The following is a 20,569-nucleotide window of genomic DNA, read 5'->3' on the forward strand; positions in this document are numbered from 1 at the left end:
GCAAACAGGTAGGCAGACAGGCAGGCAGACAGGCAGGCAGGCAGACAGACAGACAGACAGGCAGGCAGACAGGCAGGCAGGTAGGAAGACAGACAGGCAGACAGACAGGTAGGCAGACAGACATGTAGGCAGACAGACAGACAGGCAGACAGGCAGGCAGGCAAGCAGGCAGACAGGTAGGCAGACAGACAGGCAAACAGGTAGGCAGGCAGGCAGACAGGCAGGCAGACAGGCAGGCAGACAGACAGACAGACAGACAGGCAGGCAGGTAGGAAGACAGACAGGTAGGCAGACAGGCAGACAGGTAGGCAGACAGACAGGCAAACAGGTAGGCAGGCAGGCAGACAGACAGGCAGGCAGGCAGGCAGACAGGTAGGCAGACAGGCAGGCAGGTAGGAAGACAGACAGGTAGGCAGACAGGCAGTCAGACAGGCAGACAGACAGGTAGACAGACAGACAGGCAGACAGTCAGACAGTCAGACAGGCAGACAGGCAGGCAGGCAAGCAGGCAGACAGGTAGGCAGATGGACAGACAGGCAGACAGGTAGGCAGGCAGACAGGCAGGCAGACAGGCAGGCAGACAGATAGGCAGACAGGTAGACAGACAGGTAGGCAGACTGACAGGTAGACAGACAGGTAGACAGACAGGTAGGCAGTCAGTCAGGCAGACAGACAGGTAGGCAGACAGGCAATCAGTCAGACAGGCAGGCAGGCAGACAGTCAGGCAGACAGACAGACATGCAGGCAGACAGGCAGTCAGTCAGACAGGTAGGCAGACAGGCAGGCAGACAGACAGGTAGACAGACAGGTAGACAGACAAGTAGGCAGACAGGTAGGCAGACAGACAGGCAGGCAGGCAGACAGGCAGGCAGACAGGTAGGCAGAAAGGTAGGCAGACAGGCAGACAGGTAGGCACACAGACAGATAGACAGATAGACAGACAGGCAGGTAGGCAGACAGACAGGTAGGCAGACAGACAGGCAGACAGACAGGCAGGCAGACAGCAGGCAGGCAGACAGGTAGGCAGACAGGCAGTCAGTCAGGCAGACAGACAGGTAGGCAGACAGGCAGTCAGACAGACAGGTAGGCAGACAGACAGGCAGGCAGATGGACAGACAGGCAGACAGACAGGCAGACAGACAGGCAGGCAGGCAGGCAGACAGACAGGCAGGCAGGCAGGCAGACAGGTAGGCAGACAGAAAGGTAGGCAGGCAGACAGGCAGGCAGACAGACAGGCAGACAGACAGGCAGACAGACAGGCAGACAGACAGACAGACAGGCAGGCAGACAGGCAGGCAGACAGGTAGGCAGACAGGTAGGCAGACAGACAGGTAGGCAGACAGACAGACAGGCAGGCAGACAGGCAGACAGACAGACAGGCAGGCAGTCAGACAGGCAGATAGGCAGGCAAACAGGTAGGCAGGCAGACAGGCAGGCAGATAGGCAGGCCGGCAGACAGGCAGGCAGGCAGACAGGCAGACAGACAGGCAGACAGGTAGGCAGACAGGCAGTCAGACAGGCAGACAGACAGGTAGGCAGACATGCAGTCAGACAGGTAGACAGACAGGTAGGCAGACAGTCAGACAGGCAGACAGGCAGGCAGGCAAGCAGGCAGACAGGTAGGCAGACAGACAGGCAGAGGGACAGACAGGCAGAGGGACAGACAGGCAGGCAGGCAGGCAGACAGGCAGACAGGTAGGCAGACAGACAGACATGCAGACAGACAGGCAGGCAGGCAGACAGACACGTAGGCAGGCAGACAGGCAGGCAGTCAGACAGGCAGGCAGACAGACAGGTAGGCAGACAGGCAGGCAGACAGACAGGTAGGCAGACAGACAGACAGACAGGCAGACAGACAGGTAGGTAGACTGACAGGTAGGCAGACAGACAGACAGGTAAACAGAAAGGTAGGCAGGCAGACAGGCAGGCAGACAACAGGCAGACAGACGGACAGGCAGGCAGACAGGCAGGCAGACAGGTAGGCAGACAGTCAGACAGACAGGTAGGCAGACAGTCAGATTGGCAGACAGGCAGACAGACAGACAGGTAGGCAGACAGACAGGCAGACAGTCAGACAGGCAGGGAGTTTGGGTCCACGCTGAGATGGGGAGTTTGGGTCCACGCTGAGATGGGGAGTTGTGTCCACGCTGAGACCGGGATTCCATGTCTGTACAGTCCCCATGTCCGTGCTGAGTAGCTGTACAGTACAAGCTGCCTTATCCTCAACAGTGAACGTGTAACAGTCAGTGTTATTTCCTGTTCCCAGTGCCGAAGGAATACAGTCATCGAGCCATACAGCACAGAAACAGACCCTTCGCTCCGACCAGTCCCTGCTGACCATAATCCCCAAACTAAACAACTCCCACCTGCCTGCGCTTGGCCCATATCCCTCCAAACCTTTTCTATTCATGCACTTCGCTAAATATCTTTTAAACTTTGTAACTACCCACATCCACCACTTCCTCCCAAAGTTCATTCCACAGATGAACCACTTGTCTGTATAACAAACTGCCCCTCAATCTTTCTCCACTCACTTTAAACATATACCCCCTCGTCTTGAAATCCCCCACCCTAGAGAAACGACACCTGCCAGTCACCTTATCTATAGCCCTGATGATTTTATAGACCTCAATAAGGCCACCTCCTTTGCTCCAGCCTTTCCAGCTCCTCCTCATAATTCAAACTCTCCATCCCCTGGCAACATCCTGGTAAATCTCTTCTGAACTTTCCTCAGCTTAATAATATCCTTCCTATAACGGGGCGACCAGAACTGACACACCCCCAAAGCTCCCAGCCTCACTCCTGATGAAAGGGCTTATGCCTGAAACGTCGATTCTCCTGCTCCCCGGATGCTGCCTGAGCTGCTGTGCTTTTCCAGCACCACCCTCCCGACTCTGACTCTCCAGCATCCGCAGTCCCTCACTTTCACACAGTATTCCAGAAGACGCCTCACCAACCTCCTGTGCAGCATCAACGTGACGTCCCAACTCCTCCACTCAAAGATCTGAGCAACGAAGGCAAGCACGCTAAACACCTTCGTAACCCCCGCCTGTCTATATACGTATAGACAGGAGTCAAGGTGAGTTATTCACTGGTCAGACCGTTGAATACAGCAGTTGAGTCCAGTCGAGTCGACATTTGAATGTTTAATTCGAAACTCGGTCATTCAGCCCCTTGAGCCTGCTCCGAAAATCAATATCATGTGTTGTATTTTGAACTCCACATTGCTACGTATTCCCAATAACCTTTCCAAAGCTCCCCTCCCCGCCCCCCCCATCTTATCCCAGATCCAACCCGGCACTGCCCTCATGAACTGTCCTTCCTGTCCATCTTCCTTCCCACCTATCCATTCCACCCTGCCCTCCGACCTGTCAAAATCACCCTCTACCTTCATCTACCTTCCCAGCTGCCTCACCCCCACCCCCACCCCCACCCTCCTACTTATCTCTCAGCCCCCTTCCCACACCCCACCCACTCCCCCCCCCCCCCCCCCCCCACCCCCACATTCCTGATTGAAGGGTTTTTGCCCGAAACGTCGATTCTCCTGCTCCTCGGATGCTGCCTGACTGTCTGTGCTTTTCCAGCGCTACACTTTTCGACTTTGATTCCCTGGATTGCGCTGCCGAACAGGAATCTCTCCACCTCAGTCCTCGGAATATCCGATGACCCACTCCGAGCTGCCTCCTCCGGCAGATACCTCCAAAGTCGTACAACTCTCGGAGAGAACAAGACTTCTCTCTGTCATCGAAGGGAAACCTTTTGAATTTTGAAACTGTCCCCCACTGGTTCTGCAACAACAACAAAAATAAAACAGAAAATGCTGGAAAAGCTCAGCAGGCAGGTCCAGCAGGAGGGAAGTCAGAGTTAACATTTCAGGTCAAGTGAGCCCCTAGTTCTGGACTGGCCCCCAAGAGGACACATTGTCCACCTTCTCAAGGCTGTTCAGGATCTCATACATTTCAATCCAGTCATCCCGCACTCTTTAAAACTCCAAGAGTGTACAATTTTCCCTCAGTAAAAAACACGCCTCATTCAAGGTATCGATCGAAAAAAGCTTCCTCTAAACTGCCTTAAACGTATTTCCATTCTCCCTTAAATCAGGAGATCAAAGCTGAGATGTGGTCTCACCCATGGCTTTCTCCTTTCTCATTCTATTCCCTGTCCCTGTGTTCCTCCATTTTTACCTTCTCTCATCAGCTAACGATAAGCAGATCAGCATTATCTACTTTCTGTGTGATAGGGGAGTCCCGCATTCTGCGTGGGAAGTGTCTCCTGGTAAACTCTGTTTGGTCTGTGGTGATGGTGCCTCCCAGCACAGGACTCGCCCAGGAACAGAGACAGTCTCGACACGTTTCATCTTATTGCTCATCTCAAAACTGCTGCAGGTCTCCTTCCAGTCTTCCCTCTATCAAAGCGATACAGTCCCTTTAACCTTCCCTGAATATTGCCTTCTAATGTATTTCAGTTATTTGTTTTCCAAGTTGTCTTGAACCCGTCCACTCTCCATGCAGTGCTGAGGGAGTGCCGCACTGTCAGGTGAGCTGTCACTTGAGGAAGACATCGAACAGAGGACACCTCCTGCCCTGTCAGGTGGCTATCCCAGATCCTTTATTGAAGAGAGAGGGAGCTGAGGGGTTTAGGTACAAAGCCCAGGCAGTGAGGGTGGTGAAGAAGGTGTTGAGCACGCTTGCTTTCATTGGTCAGACTGTTGAGTACAGGAGTTGGGACATCATATTGCGGCTGTACAGGATGTTGATGAGGCCACTTTTGGAATACTGCGTACAACTCTGGTTGCCCTGCTGTTGGAAGGATGTTATTAAATTGGAAAAAAAGATTTACAAGGATGTTACTAGGACTGGGGCGGGGGTTGATAAGGAGAGGCTGGAGAAGCTGGGAGCTTTTTCACTGGAGCGTCGCAGGCCGAGGGGTGACCTCATAGAGGTTTATAAACCCATGAGGGGCATGGATAAGGTGAATAACAAAGGTCTTTTTCCCTGGGGTGGGGGGGGAGGGGGGGGGGAGTCCAAAACTCGGCGGCATAGGTTTAAGGTGCGAGGGGAAAGATTTAACAGGGACCTGAGGGGAAATGTCTTTCACACAAAGGACGGTTTGTGTGTGGAATGAACTGCCAGAGGAAATGGTGGATGCAGAATCAGTTACAGCGTTTGGACAGGAACTTGAATAGACCTCTATGACAGGATCAACATTAATTGTAGTTCGTGTTCATTATTGTTTGTGCAACTCCATATGGCCCGAACCTTACATGCCTTGCTCTGTCGAAGCACGCGATGGTCTGTAAGTTCACGTTTGCTATGAGCTGCTTTGAGAGTGCGGCGCTGGAAAAGCGCAGCAGGTCAGGCAGCATCCCAGGAGCAGGAAAGTCGACGTCTCTGGCATCAGCCCTTCATCAGGAATGAGGCTTGTGGGCCGGGAGGGGTTTGGGGGTGAGGGAGTCGCTGAGAAATAAGTGGGAGGTGGGGTGGGGTTGAGGGGGGGAAGGAAGCTGGGAAGGTGAGAGGTCGGTGAAGGTGAGGGAGAAGGCAAGAGGTCGGAGAGGAGGGTGGAGTGGATAGATGGGAAAGGCGATGGACAGGCCAAGAGGGCGGTGAGGAGGCTTGGGGGGAGGGGAAATGAGGAAACTGGTGAAATTCGCATTAATCCCGTGCGGGTGGAGGGTCCCAAGGCAGAAGATGAGGCGTTGTTCCTCCAGGTGTCAGGTGGTTAGGGTTTGGCGATGTGCCCACACTGCTCACTTTTCACAGTACTTAGGTACACGTTACGATAATAAATCAGATCTACTGGGAAAGGTTTAGGGAGAGGGGCATGGGCCAAACACAGGCAAGTGGAACGAGCCTAGTTTGGGAGGGCGAGTTGGATATAAGATCTGTTTCTGTGCTGAATGAACTCTGTGAACAGTGTCTAAAGTAGGGCGGTGGGGTTCTGTCATGGCTCCAACCCAAAGGGATTGGCTGATTATTTCACTGCGGTTTGTGGGATCTTGCTGTGCACCGACTGTGTTGCCACATTCACCGTGTTGCAATGGTGCCTGCCCATCGACCTGTCAAAGGCTTTGGGGTGACTTTAGAGTGTGAAACCTGTACAAGGAGGCTGGCTGAGAGTCTCGGGAGAAGGTGCAGGTTTGAGGCTGGTCGATGGGCAGGCACCATTGCAACACGGTGAATGTGGCAAAACAGTCGGTGAACAGCAAGATCCCACAAACTGCAGTGAAATAATCAGAGACAGGGGGCGAGTCATACCCCAGTGCGGAAAGTGGGCGGTTTGGGCCCTGGAAAAGATTTGTGGCTGGGCGAAAGTTTCACATCGTCTGGTTCTTGCTTGAGACAGAGCTCAGGGAAGAGGTGGAGTCAGTATGTCTAATTGACGATGACTGATTGATTTTTGTAAACACTTTCCCACCCTAAAACCTCCCTCTGTTTATTTCAAACAGCTTCTGGTTTGCAAACTATCCCTCAGTTGTCCAACTTTGCCAAGGAGACCAGGTACACCTTTTGCTTTCTCAGTGCTGGTGTGTTGCTGAGAGTTAACGCTGAAGGAATGTAATCTGATGACGTCGTCGTTCATCAACACTGGCCAAGTGCCAGAAACCTGTGTTTTCCCTTCATAAATCAATGCCAGCATTGTCAGAGGATTCTGGAGACTCATTTTACCTCAGGAACTGATCTTGCACCATGCAATTATTTTGCGGGAAGATTAGAAACTATTCCCGGATTGAAGTTTGTGATGTCAGCAAGTACCCTTTCACCTGACTCTCCCTTGAATAATAGAACTGCATCTGAATTATGTCTTGGTTCAGTTTACAGACCATACATGCTAAAGTGTTATCTCAATTTATGTACAAGCTGAGACGATAGAAATACTGAAAAAAGACTTATTTTATCAACGTGTTTCATACTGAGCGACGCCATCCCACAACCAACCAATCAGATCGAAGCTCTGTAGCCCTCCCACATCCAGTTGTGAATGCTGGCGGACAATTAAACAGCTCATTGGAGGAGCAGGCTCCATGAATATCCCCATCCTCAATGATGGAAGAGCCCAGCATATCAGTGCAACAGACAAGGCTGAAGCTTTCACAGCAACCTTCCGCCAGAAGGGCAGAGTGGATGATACATCTCGGCCTCCTTCAGTGGTCCCCAGCATTACAGACACCAGTCTTCAGCCAATTCGATTCACTTCACGTGCTCTCAAGAAATGGTTGGAGACACTGGATACTGCAAAGGCTGTGGGCCCTGACAGCATCTGGCAATATAGTATTGAAGACTTGAGCTCCAGAACTTGCCTCACACCGAGCCAATCTCTTCCAGTACAATCACAACACTGGGATCTAGCTGGCCATGTGGGAAATTATCCAGGTATGTCCTGGACATAAAAAGCAGGACAAATCCAACTCAGCCAATTCCTCTCCCATCGATCTGTTCCCAATCCTCGGTAAAGTGATGGAAGGGCTCACCAACAGGGCTATCAAGCAGCACCTGCTCAGTGACGCCCAGTTTGGGTTCCCCCAGGGTCACTCAGCTCCTGACCTCATTACAGCCTTGGGTCAAACATGGACAAAAGAGCTGAATTCCAGAGGGGAGACAGGGAGTTTGGGTCCACATTGAGACCGGGAGTCCAGTCCCCGTCTTAGCGTGGACCTGAACTCTCCGTCTCAGTGAGGACACAAACTCCCCGTCTCAGTGTGGACCCAAACTCCCCATCTCAGTGAGGACCCAAACTCCCCGTCTCAGTGAGGACCCAAACTCCCCGTCTCAGTGAGGACCCAAACTCCCCGTCTCAGTGAGGACCCAAACTCCCCGTCTCAGTGTGGACACAAACTCCCCGTCTCAGTGAGGACCCAAACTCCCCGTCTCAGTGTGGACACAAACTCCCCGTCTCAGTGAGGACCCAAACTCCCCGTCTCAGTGAGGACCCAAACTCCCCATCTCAGTGTGGACACAAACTCCCCGTCTCAGTGTGGACACAAACTCCCCGTCTCAGTGTGGACACAAACTCCTCGTCTCAGTGAGGACCCAAACTCCCCGTCTCAGTGTGGACACAAACTCCCCGTCTCAGTGTGACCCAAACTCCTCGTCTCAGTGAGGACACAAACTCCCCATCTTAGTGTGACCCAAACTCCCCGTCTCAGTGTGGACCCAAACTCCCCGTCTCAGTGTGGACCCAAACTCCCCGTCTCAGTGAGGACACAAACTCCCCGTCTCAGTGTGGACACAAACTCCCCGTCTCAGTGTGGCCACAAACTCCTGGTCTCCAGGTGTAGCCTGGTGTGATCTGGGTTCGACTGGCTGTTATTCTAAACTCTTACTTCTCAATTTTTCTAATTCACTGCTGGGCTTTTTATTTCTTTATTTTTCTATTTCTTTCCCCTGTGAACTTGTACCTAAATACCTGGGTACCTTTATACCTTAGATAGCACTGCAAGTGCAACTTGTAAACATATCACTGTTCTCCTGTGAGTACATGTGACAACAAACCTCATTCAATTCTATTCATGCACAGTCATCTATACTTGACTTCAGAACCCCTGCAATATGACTAACTGAGCGATTTCAGATGGTAGTTGTGTCAACCATTCCATTCCAGGGCAGTTAGGGATGAGCAGAAATGAGGGCAGTCACCAGTCTTTCTGAGATCTCATCAATGAATAATGTCCTGAAAAATTATAAAAATTCGATCAGTTGCTGAGGTCAGCTGGAAATTGCATGTTAATTGGAATTAGTTGTTGGAATTTGTGATCTTTACTGCATTTGCTTTGTCACCATTATTTTTATATCAGGTAGATTGATGGTTATTATCATGTTGCAACTAATATTAAATCAGTAAACACCTACTTTATTAGATAGAGGTCCACTTTAGATTAGAGTTTTGTACATATATAATTGAGTCGGCGTCCAATGTATTGCCACGATGTGGAGATGCCGGTGTTGGACTGGGGTGGACAAAGTTAAAAATCACACAACACCAGGTTATAGTCCAACAGGTTTAATTGGAAGTGCAAGTTTTCGGAGCGACGCTCCTTCATCAAGTAGCTACCTGGTGTTGTGAAATTTTTCACTTTGTCCAATGTTCAAATGTACTGTCAAAGGGTACATAGATTTGTAAAGATTACAATGGCAATTGGTATTTGTAAGTTTGGGCATAGAATTGTCAAATCCCTACAGTGTGGAAACAGGCCATACTGACCCTCCAAAGAGCATCCCACCCAATCCCTGCAACTCCCATGGCTAACCCACCTCGCCTGCACATCCCTGAACACTGCAGGCAATTTAGCATGGCCAATTCATCTGGCCTGCACATTTTTGGACTGTGGGAGGAAACCGGAGCACCCGGAGGAAACCCACGCAGACACGGGGAGAATGTGCAAACTCTACACAGACAGTCGCCTGAGGATGGAATCAAACCCAGACCCCTGGTGCTGTGAGGCAGCAATGCTAACCACTGATCCACCGTGCCACCATGCAGTTAGGATTATGTTAATTATAAGTACATATGTATGTTGTTATAGAGGAGGTGACAGCCCAGTAGTATTATTGGTACATTATTGATCTGGGAGAGCCAAGTAATGTTCAGTGGATCTGGGTTCAAATCCTGCCATGGCAGATTGTGACATTTGAATCCAACAACAATCTGGGATTAAGCGTCTCATGGTGAGCATGAATCCATTTTGGAAAATCCCACCCAGTTCACTAATGCCCTTTAAGGAAGGAAACTGCCATCCTTACATGTGACTCCAGACCTGCAGCAATGTGATTGCCTCTTAACTGCCCTCTGGGCAATGAGAGATGGGCAATGAATGCTGGGCCGAGCCAGTGACATCAACAAAAGATGCTTGAGAAACACCTCTGGAGTAGGTGGGAATTGAACCCAGACTTGAGTGCATAGTGTTCCTCCTCCTGCTTGAGAGGTAGGGATACTACCATTGTGCCACCACAGCAGCACTTCATTGGCTGAGCAGTAATCAAATCTAGGCGTGGCAGTGAAAGCATCAAATTGTAACCACGAGGAAAGCAGGTGGTTAATTTGTACAGCACCTTTCACATCCCACACGCCTTGTTGAAATGCAGTCGCTGAGCGAAACAGGATATTAGGCAGAACAGCTAAAGTCTGGTCAATGATGTGAAACTTAAAACGTGTTTTAAGGAAGGAGAAAGTGAAGGGGGGAAGGTAGTTGAAGGAGAGAATTGCAGAACTTACTGCGTGAAAGCACAGCCGTTAATGGTGCAGCTCACAAGTTCAATAAGGGACCAAAGAACAGAGCCAGAGACCAGAGTCACAGCAGGGCAGTATTCTCAGCCAGGTGTAGGAGGTAATGGAGATGAGGCCATGGAGAGATTGGAGAACAAGAATCAGAAGTGAGGTATTCGTGGACTGCGTGCTGGTGTAGGCCAGTGAACACAGGATCAAACAGAACTCGAGCCGAGGTACAAAATGGCAGCAGAGACTTGCATTTTGGAAAAGCAAACCTGAAAAGCAGGTGTTTGCAGGTGCTGGAAATCTGAAATAAAAACAGAGAGTGTTGGGGAGCTGGGCAGCTTCTGGGGTGGAAGAGAAGCAGTGTTAACATTTTGAGCTCAGGATGACTCGACAGTTCCTATCAAAAGTTGTGATGTTATTAAAGTCCAAAAGCTATGTTTTACATTTACCGTTGCACTGGAAAGTTGATCCAACAGATTGGATCTGTGCTGAGGCTACAGATGGGTGGGAGCAGGCAGAAAAAAACTGAGAGAAATATTCAGATGATGTTTGCCGGTGATGTGGATCATCACATCACTCGGGGTGAAGTGCAGAATAGGTTCAAAGGAAGAGAGGGAATGATTTGCCATCTTTCAGGACAGACCAACAGAGAATTTTAAAAAGTATACTTGTGAGGTGTGGGTGTCTCTGGCGAGGCCAGCAGGTTTTATCCATCCCTTAGTGCCCTTGAGAAGGTGATGGGGAGATGCAGCTCTTAACCGCTGTCGCCCATGTGGTGTCAAACTCCCACAATGCCCCTGGTGAGGGTGTTCCAGGATTTTGACCCAGCGACAGTGAAGCAATAGCGATCTATTTCCAAGTCGCAATGGTGAACGGCTTGGAGGGGAACTTGCAGGTAGTGGTGTTCCCATGTATCTGCTGCCCTTGTCCTTCCAGATGGAAGTGGCCGTGGGTTTGGAAGGAGCTGTCTGAGGATCATTGGAGAATTTCTACAGTGCAGACGGCGTTTGGTATGCTTTCTTTTATTGGTCAGAGTATTGAGTACAGGAGTTGGGAGGTCATGTTGCGGCTGTACAGGACATTGGTTAGGCCACTGTTGGAACACTGCGCGCAATTCTGGTCTCCTTCCTATCGGAAAGATGTTGTGAAACTTGAAAGGGTTCAGAAAAGATTGACAAGGATGTTGCCAGGGTTGGAGGATCTGAGCTATGGGGAGCTGTAACACTGGATTCTGCTCTCTGCTCTGTTCCCCTGACGCACCTGTACAGTATGAGCTGCCTGGAAGGCTTGGAAGACGAGTACCTTTCACCGTACTTTGGTGCACGTGACAGTAATAAAATAAAATCAATCATCAGCAAACATCCCCACTTCTGACCTTACGATGGAGGGAAGGTCATTGATAAAGGAGTTGAAGATGGTTGGGTTTAGCACGCTACCCTGGAGCTGAGATGACTGACCTCCACCAATCACAAGTGCCATTGTGCCAGGTAATTGTACCAACGTGCACACAACAAGACTCCACAAAGAGCAATGAGGTAAATACTCTGATTGTAAGATAATGAACTTGACTGGGAACACCCCCACGGCCCTAGTTTAAACAGTGCCCTGGAAAAGAGTACTTTGGGGTTTGCAGGACAAGGACTCAGTTTAATGATTCAGTCCAAAGGCAGCACCTCTGACAGTGCAGCACCCCCCTGCGACTGGGAGGAGGGAGTCAAGCCTCAGATTGCTCCCTGCAATCCTTTGAAGAGGGACTGAAACCTGTTACCAGACTTTGTTGATGATTAACAAGTGGGGAATGTTCAAATTTGTGATTGGAGCAAAGTTGCACTCGATTGTACTAAGCGACCCTTTTTCTTTTGATTTCCTGGTTTTGTCATTAACCGAAAAGGTAATTTGAACCACACCTTGGCTGGTTAGCTCTATAAAAAAGCTGCAGGAATCTCGGCATTATCTCCCTGTCCGTTCCAGTGAGGCAGAGAGAGGGAGAGAGAGCTGCGTGTTTTAGGAGTGGCAATGGCTCACAGCACCATATCCCCGGGCAGTGCCACCACTACAGGTGCTGGCAACACCAAGCCCTCAATAGCTGTCAACAACCCAGCGGATATCTCAGTCATTGTCATCTATTTCCTGGTGGTGCTGGCCGTGGGAATCTGGGTAAGTTCACAGGGGAAAAGCTTCAGCACTGAATGAGTACAACTTCAATACTTCAGCATTCAGGGGGACTGGAGATTTACCTTCCCTCTGCACAGATTGCAGAGGTACTTTGACAATGTATAAATTGAGATGATACTGTATTTTGTATTTGATTTCGATATTTTTGCACTGTTGAAAGTTTATTTGGGAATGAGTTCTGACTTTCTATGCATGCCCAATCTATCCGCGTAGCTCCTATCTGAGACAGGCCAGTCAATGATAGACACGGATCAATTTATTGATAGGAGCAAATTGCTGCCGACCCTGGAATCTGTACTAAAAACAAAAATATGCTGGAGCTCACAGCAGGTCAGGAGAGAGTGCAAGCTCATGTTCCAAGGAGAGATGACTCTTCAGCAGAGTGCAATTTATTGATGTCTTTTGTTTTTCCCCATCTTGTCTGATTTCAGACGTTAGAAGTGAGATAACGGGGTGAGTCTTGACACAGGTGACAGGCTGTCACTGACAATCCCTCTTAAAATGGGAGACTCTCTCATCCCCTTAATCACCCCACCCTCCTCATCGTTACAAATCACTTGGTAGTAGAGAAGGAGAGCTTTATCAAAGCCTTCATTCAGGACAAAATTCCGAGCACAGAGGAACCTCGATTATCCGAATATCACTTCGCCGAATTTCGGATTATCCGAAGGAGATCTCAAAGTCCTGGTAGAAACATTACATCAAAGACGTGTTTCCAACACTGATCAAGCCTTTTGTTTACAGTGATTAAAAGTGAACTGGACTTAGTGAAATGCTGCCAAGAACAGTCCTGGACATCGATGGGGAGCCCAGGCACGGACTTCAAATGACTGACTGCCCGCCCCCTCTTTCTCTCTCTCTCTCTAAACCCCACCCCCGACTTTTCCTGGAGTACGACACAGGGGTGTACCGTAAACCCCCCTTTCCCAGATAATCTCCAATATTTTCCTGTACAGGGCAAAGGTGGGACTTGTCAAAAAGTTTCAGTAAAAAGGTGTGTGTGTGTGTGTGTGTGTGTGTGTGTATATGTGTGTGAATGTGTGTGTGCATGTGCATGTACGTGTGTGCGTACGTGTGTGTATGTGTGTGTACGCGTGTGTGCGTGTATGTGTGGGTGTGTGTGTGTGTATGTGTTTGTGTGCGCATGTGCGTGTGTGTGTATGTGTGTGTGTGCGCATGTGTGTGTGTGTGTGTGCATGTGAGGGATGAGGGTCGAGCAGTGGATGTTGTATACATGGATTTTAGTAAGGCATTTGATAAGGTTCCCCATGGTAGGCTTATGCGGAAAGTCAGGAGGCATGGGATAGAGGGACGTTTGGCCAATTGGATAGAAAATTGGCTAACCGGTGGAAGTCAGAGAGTGGTGGTAGATGGCAAATATTCAGCCTGGAGCCCAGTTACAAGTGGAGTTCCGCAGGGATCAGTTCTGGGTCCTCTGCTGTTCATAATTTTTATTAATGACTTGGAAGAGGGAGTCGAAGGGTGGGTCAGTAAATTTTCAGATGATATGAAGATTGGTGGAGTTGTGGATAGTGAGGAGGGCTGTTGTCGGCTGCAAAGAGACTTAGATATGATGCAGAGCTGGGCTGAGGAGTGGCAGATGGAGTTCAACCCTGTCAAGTGTGAGGTTGTCCATATTGGAAGGACAAATAAGAATGCGGAATACAGGGTTAACGGTAGGGTTCTTAGTAAGGTGGAGGAACAGAGGGATCTTGGAGTCTATGTTCATAGATCTTTGAAAGTTGCCATTCAGGTGGATAGAGCTTGTAAGAAGGCCTATGGTGTATTAGTGTTCATTAGCAGAGGGATTGAATTCAAGAGCCGTGAAGTGATGTTGCAGCTGTACAGGACTTTGGTTAGGTCACATTTGGAGTACTGTGTGCAGTTCTGGTCACCTCACTTTAGGAAAGATATGGAAGCTTTGGAGAGGGTGCAGAGGAGATTTACCAGGATGTTGCCTGGAATGGAGAATAGGTCGTATGAAGATAGGTTGAGAGTGCTAGACCTTTGCTCATTGGAACGGCAAAGGATGAGGGGTGACTTGATAGAGGTTTATAAGATGATCAGAGGAATAGATAGAGTAGACAGTCAGAGACTTTTTCCCCCGGGTCCAACAGAGTGTTACAAGGGGACATAAATTTAAGGTGAAGGGTGGAAGGTATAGGAGAGATGTCAGGGGTAGGTTCTTTACCCAGAGAGTGGTGGGGGCATGGAATGCGCTGCCTGTGGGAGTGGTAGAGTCAGAATCATTGGCGACCTTTAAGTGGCAATTGGATAGGTACATGGATGGGTGCTTAAGCTAGGACAAATGTTCAGCACAACGTCGTGGGCCGAAGGGCCTGTTCTGTGCTGTATTGTTCTATGTATGCGTGTGCGTGCATGTGTGTGTGTGCATGTGCGTGTGTGTGCATGTGTGTGCGTGTGCGTGCGTATATGTGTGTGCATGTGTGCGTTTGTGTGTGCGTGTCTGTGTGTGTGCACGTGTGTGCGTGTGCGTGCACGCGCGTGTTTGTGCGTGTGTGTTTGTGTGCGTGTGCATGTGCATGTGTGTGCGTGCGTGTGTGTGTTTGTGTGTGCGTGCATGCGTGTGTGCGTGCGCGTGTGCATGCGTGTATGTGCGTGTGCGTGTGTGCGTGTGCATGTGTGCGTGCGTGTGTGCGTGTTTGTGTGTGCGTGTGCATGTATGTGCGTGCATGTGTGTGCGCATGTGTGCACGCGCGTGTGTGCATGTTTGTGTGTGTGTGTGTGTGTGTGCGTGTGTGTTTGTGTGTGCTGTAGTGAGACTCACCCCAAAGGCAGCAGCAGTCTTACTGTTAGTGTCCAGTCCGGCTGCCCCGGAGAGGGGTGGGGGGGAGGGGGGTGCAAGACTGGACAAGGCCGGGGCAGCTGGGTTGGATGGGAAGCGGGGAGGGGGCAGATGGGGGGGAGGGTAGTGCTGGGGAGGGCGGGGCAGCAGGTTCAGATAGTGGGGATGGTGGGTGGGGGCAGATGGTGGATGGGGGAAGATGGAGGGCAGGGGAGCGCAGTGGGGGCAGGGGAGAGTGGGGGTATTGGTGGGTGGGGGCAAGGCAGCACAGGGAAGGCGGACAGTGTGTGGGGAGGATGGGAGGTGCTGGGGAGTGCCGGTTGGTGGACAGGGTTGGAGGCTCTGATGGGGGAGGGACGTGGGCTCGTGTGCGGTGTGATGTTGCCTTGTCTCCTGAATAGGGAGCGGACTTAGCAAGTGCTCGCTGTGTCAATCCCATTGAACTGATGGGGGCGGTGGGCAGTTTGGAGGAGGCTTCAGCAATGCTGCAGGTCCCTTACACATGCGTGTGTCCCTGCTCAGAAACAAACCCTGAGAGAGAGAGAGAGAGAGAGAGAACAAGGCAGGCAGAGCGAGGAAAACGGAGACTTCAGAAAACTCCGAGCCCCAGAGGAGAGGCATTGAATCGATTAACCGAATAATCAATTATTGGAATGAAATAGTGCCCGCCCACCTGGTTTGGATAATCAGGGTTCCTCTGTAGTGCCTGCCCACCTGGTTTGGATAATCGAGGTTCCTCTGTAGTGCCCGCCCATCTGGTTTGGATAATCGAGGTTCCTCTGTAGTGCCCGCCCATCTGGTTTGGATAATCGAGGTTCCTCTGTTGTGCCTGCCCACCTGGTTTGGATAATCGAGGTTCCTCTGTAGTGCCCGCCCATCTGGTTTGGATAATCGAGGTTCCTCTGTAGTGCCCGCCCATCTGGTTCGGATAATCGAGGTTCCTCTGTAAACACTTCAAAGGCAATAAGTGTAATTCTGTTTGAAATATGGCATTCCTGTGATTTGGTCCCATTGGAGCCAAGGTGAAAATCTTTCTCTCCTTTGCTTGCCACCTTTTAATGCAAGACACACAAATCCTGGAAGATTGAGAGTCCACATTTGTGATAGGTGCTTTTGTGGCTCGAGATTGACTGATAACCATTATTTTTGGATTTGATTTACTGTTGTCACATGTGCCTGGTTGCAGTGAAGAGTTTTGTCTTGCGTGCAGTACAGACAGACCATAACCTTCCATCAGGGTGATAGGACAGAGTATGGAGTACAACGTTATGGCTGCAGAGCAGCTGCACAGAGAGCGAGATCAACATCAAATTTAGAATTGGAGCGGTCCATTCAGAAGTCTGATAACAGCGGGGAAGAAGCTGTTCTTGAATCTGTTGGTAGTGTGCTTAAGATTTTGTATCCTCTGCTTGTCAGAAGAGGTTGGAAGAGATTATAACTGGGGTGGGAGGGCTCTTTGATTAAGTTGACTCCCTTCCCAAGGCAGCATGGATGGGAGGGCGGTTTGTGTGATGGACTGGGCTGTGATCACAACTCTCTGTGTTTCTGAAGGTCCTGAGCAGAGAAGTTGCCATAGAAAGCCATGATGCACCCAGATACCATATTGTTGAGAGATCACTTGGAGTAGTAACTAATTACCATAAATATCTAGGGCAGAAGGTTTACGAGGATGTTGCCTGGTATGGAAGGTGCTAGCTATGAAGAGAGGTTGAGTAGGTTAGGATTGTTTTCATTAGAAAAAAGGAGATGGGGGGGAGGGGGGAGCCTGACTGAGGTCTACAAAATCATGAAGGGAAGAGACAGGGTAGATTGAGATAAGTTTTTTTTTCCCAGGGTGAGGGATTTAATAACGGGAGGTCATGCTTTCAAGGTGGGAGGTGAAAAGTTTAAGGGGGATACAGGCGGCAAGTACTTTACACAGAGGGTGGTAGGTGCCTGGAACACGTTGCAAGCAGAGGTAGTAGAGGCAGGCACGGTAGGTTCTTTAAGATGTGTCTGGACAGATGCATGAGTAGGTGGGGGGGGGGTGCAGAGGGCTACAGACACTTAGGAATTGGGCAATAGGTTTAGATAGTAGATTTGGATCAGCTCAGGCTTGGAGGGCCGAAGGGCCTGTTCCTGGCTGTAAATTCTCTTTGTTCTTTGTTATGTATATCCCCAGGATTTGGTACTTCCAGAAGATACATTCAGACGGGGCATAAGTAATTTGACTTTTCACCAGTGGGTTTTTCCTCATGTCCTTTCTGGATCTGTTGTCAGCCATTTTAAAATCAACTTTATTTTTATTTTTAATCCAAAGAAGTGCAAGTTAGGTGGATCGGCCATGCTAGATTGCCCCATAGTGTCTCGGGAGTTAGGAGTTAGATCCCTGGGAAATGCAGGGATAAAGTTAGGGACTGGGTCTGGGTGGGATCCTCTTTGGTGTGGACTCGATGGGCCGAATGGTCTGCTTCCACATTGTCGGGATTCCACAATTCTATATCATTTAATATATGAGGTGCTACTTTTGTGAAACTGAGTGAGAGAGTAACAGATCTCACACACCATTGACCGTGTGTCTGTATCTGGTAGTTCACCCACCATTAGCCTGATTGTTTTTATAACAGCAAATCCTGTTCTGATTTAATGAGTTATTATGATCTAAGAAATGTCCTTTCGAAACACCCCAATCACCTCACCATCGGTACTAGCCTTTAGTTACCTCTCTGGAACACCCTCATTACATTTCTCCACTTCTCTACCTCCCTCTCCTTCTTTACCAGTCTCCTGAATACACACCCAAGTTCCACTGTTTTGATTCTGAGTTTGTTCGCTCAGTGTGCTTAGTTATTTAAACATGGGCGTGGACTCAAAGAAAAGTCTACACATTGCAGAACGAGTTAGTTAGAGTCACAAAGATACACAGACCCTTTGGTCCAACTCATCCATGCCAACTAGAAATCCCTAATTTATCTAGTTCCATTTGCCAGCGCTTGGCCCATATCCCTCTAAACCCTTCCTATTCATCTACCCATCCAGATGCCTTTTAAATGCTGTAATTGTACCAGCCTCCACCACTTCCTCTGGCAGCTCATTCCACACACGCATCACCCTCTGCGTGAAAAAGTTGCCCCTCACATCCCTTTCAAGTCTTTCCTTTCTCACCTTAAATCCATCCCCTCTCACCTTAAATCCATCCCCTCTCACCTTAAATCCATACCCTGGGAAAAAGACCATGACCATTCACTCAATCCGTGCCCCTCGTGATTTTGTAAACCTCTGTAAGGTCACCCCTCAGCCTCTGATGCTCCAGGGAAAACAGCCATCAGCTAATCCTACTTTCCTGTCCTTCCACCAAAGCTCCACGAATGATTTATCTTCAGACTCTGACCTGAAGCTCCTTCAAAATCCCCAGTTGTATCTGCTTTGGACAAGATCCTGACCACTCGCCATGTAAAATAGTTCTGCTTCTTGTTGCTGTTAGTTCCTTTGCCCATCTCCTTGTTCTCTGGTCGAAAGCTGATGATTTATCACCTCACTCAACCTGGTTGGGATTGTGAAATCAAAGTGAAGGTAACCACAGTCCAGTCCACATCAGCCATTAGAGGAATTAAACCGACACTGTTAGTGTCTCTCTGCATTGCCAACCAGTGCAATGTATCGCAGTCTGCCCCGTCAAACACCACCCCCCCCCCCGCCAAACCTCCACCATACACTACCCCCACCACCAACTCCTGACTAAGACTGGCAAATTCACTGTAGCGGTGGTATGGAGACCAGAGCCCATGGTTTAATCTCAAAGTAACAGAACTGTTCTTGTGCAGAGGAGGCTATCCAGTTCTTCATTGGATGACCCTAGCTGAAACATAACACACTAGGTATTTTAACTTGGACACGGTGGCTCAGTGGTTAGCACTGCTGCCTCACAGCACCAGGGACCCAGGTTCGATTCCACCCTCGGGTGCCTGTCAGTGTGGAGTTTGCATATTCCCCCTGGATCTGCATGGGTTTCCTCCGGCTGCTCCGGTTTCCTCCCGCAATCCAAAGATGTGCAGGTCAGGTGGATTGGCCATGTGAAATTGCGTTCAGGGATGTGCAATGGGCGAGCTAGATTAGCCATGGGAAATGTAGTGTTACAGGGTGAGATTTGGGGATGGGGGGGGGGGTGGCACTCTTTGGAGGGTCAGTGTGGACTGGATGGGCCAAATGGCCTCTTTCCGCACTGGAGGGATTCAATGAAATGCATGGGGGCAGACTGGAGTCTTCTTGATCCTGTGACCATTATCTGGACGTCGACTCAGAACCATCTTCTACCCATCTCCCCAAAAAATGACAGGTCCCTTGAAAGTTCAGCAAATGTGAGAAATGGGAGGCGGTGCATTGTGGAAGCCTCCAGCCTCCGGATACAAACGGTAACAGGATGTGTAGCACCAATCCCAATGTGAGCTCCATTAATCCTGGTGTTTGTCAGTCTCCTAACACCCCTCCCCCTCCCCCTCCCCCCCCCCCCCCCCCCCGATGGGAAGTCTGGTTGCGTTGCTGCTGAAAGCCTTATGGACAAACCAAGTTAAAACAGGAGAGTTGGCAAACATTGAGGAATTGGTGATTGCTTACAAAGGTCAATACAACAAACATACTCAGGTTTTCAGTAGCTCCAGAACATCCTGGTACAGGACTGTCTTCCTCAAAAGCTGCTTTCCAGATGCAGTAACATAGAGATGGAGCCAATGGATGTGAGTAATATACCTCAGCAATACTGACATCAGAGCATATCTCTTTGGCGAGATCTTTCTTGTCAATCTTTTCCCAAAATCACTGAGTGATAATGGGTATGTTGTGGGCTGGAGGAAGAGTTTGGAGGCTGGCAATGGGACTTTATTTCCTGATAAACACCTGAGTGATCTGGGCCTCGGTGTGCAGGGGGCAATTTTGAAGTTTGTAGATGAAGGAAATGTAAACTGTGAGGATAACGTGGAAGTCCAAAAGGACACGGACCCCTTGGTGGAATTGACGCAGAGGTGACAGGTGAGGTTCAGCGCAGAGAGCTGTGAGGTGATGCACTTTGAAGGAACGCTGAAAGACAATATAAAATAGCGGGTACAGTTCTAAAGGGAGTGCAGGAGCAGAGGGAGTTGGGATTATAGTGCACGGATCATCAAATGTGACAGGACAGCAGAGTGGGCAGAATAAGTACACAGTTTTCTTGGAGATCACAGTGGGTCAGACAGCATCCGTGGAGATAGAGGAAGGAAACATTTCAAAATTAGATGATTCTGTATCAGAGCTGGAGTGAGGTGTGGAGGGGGCAGTATTTATGCTATAGTTTTGAGGTGGGAGCAGGGTTGGTAGTGGGTGTAGGGTGCTGATGGAAGGAAGATGTAGATAATTCAGATTAAG

The 20,569-nt window shown here is 49.6% G+C and overlaps 1 protein-coding gene across 1 annotated transcript in view; it reads left to right on the forward strand.

Moving 5' to 3' along the window:
• The first annotated feature begins 12,062 nt into the window (after nucleotides 1–12,062).
• Nucleotides 12,063–20,569, forward strand: part of slc5a1 (solute carrier family 5 member 1) — a 106,810-nt gene continuing 98,303 nt past the window's right edge. The window contains exon 1 of the mRNA XM_043686827.2: nucleotides 12,063–12,369. Coding sequence (XP_043542762.1) covers nucleotides 12,229–12,369 — 141 coding nt within the window. The 5' untranslated portion in view covers nucleotides 12,063–12,228. The remainder of the gene's footprint in view (nucleotides 12,370–20,569) is intronic.

The sequence above is a fragment of the Chiloscyllium plagiosum genome, unplaced genomic scaffold (genome assembly GCF_037043375.1).
Source record: "Chiloscyllium plagiosum isolate Xiang-an unplaced genomic scaffold, Cpla_swu_hap1 HiC_scaffold_24, whole genome shotgun sequence".
NCBI classification, from domain to species: Eukaryota; Metazoa; Chordata; class Chondrichthyes; order Orectolobiformes; family Hemiscylliidae; genus Chiloscyllium; species Chiloscyllium plagiosum.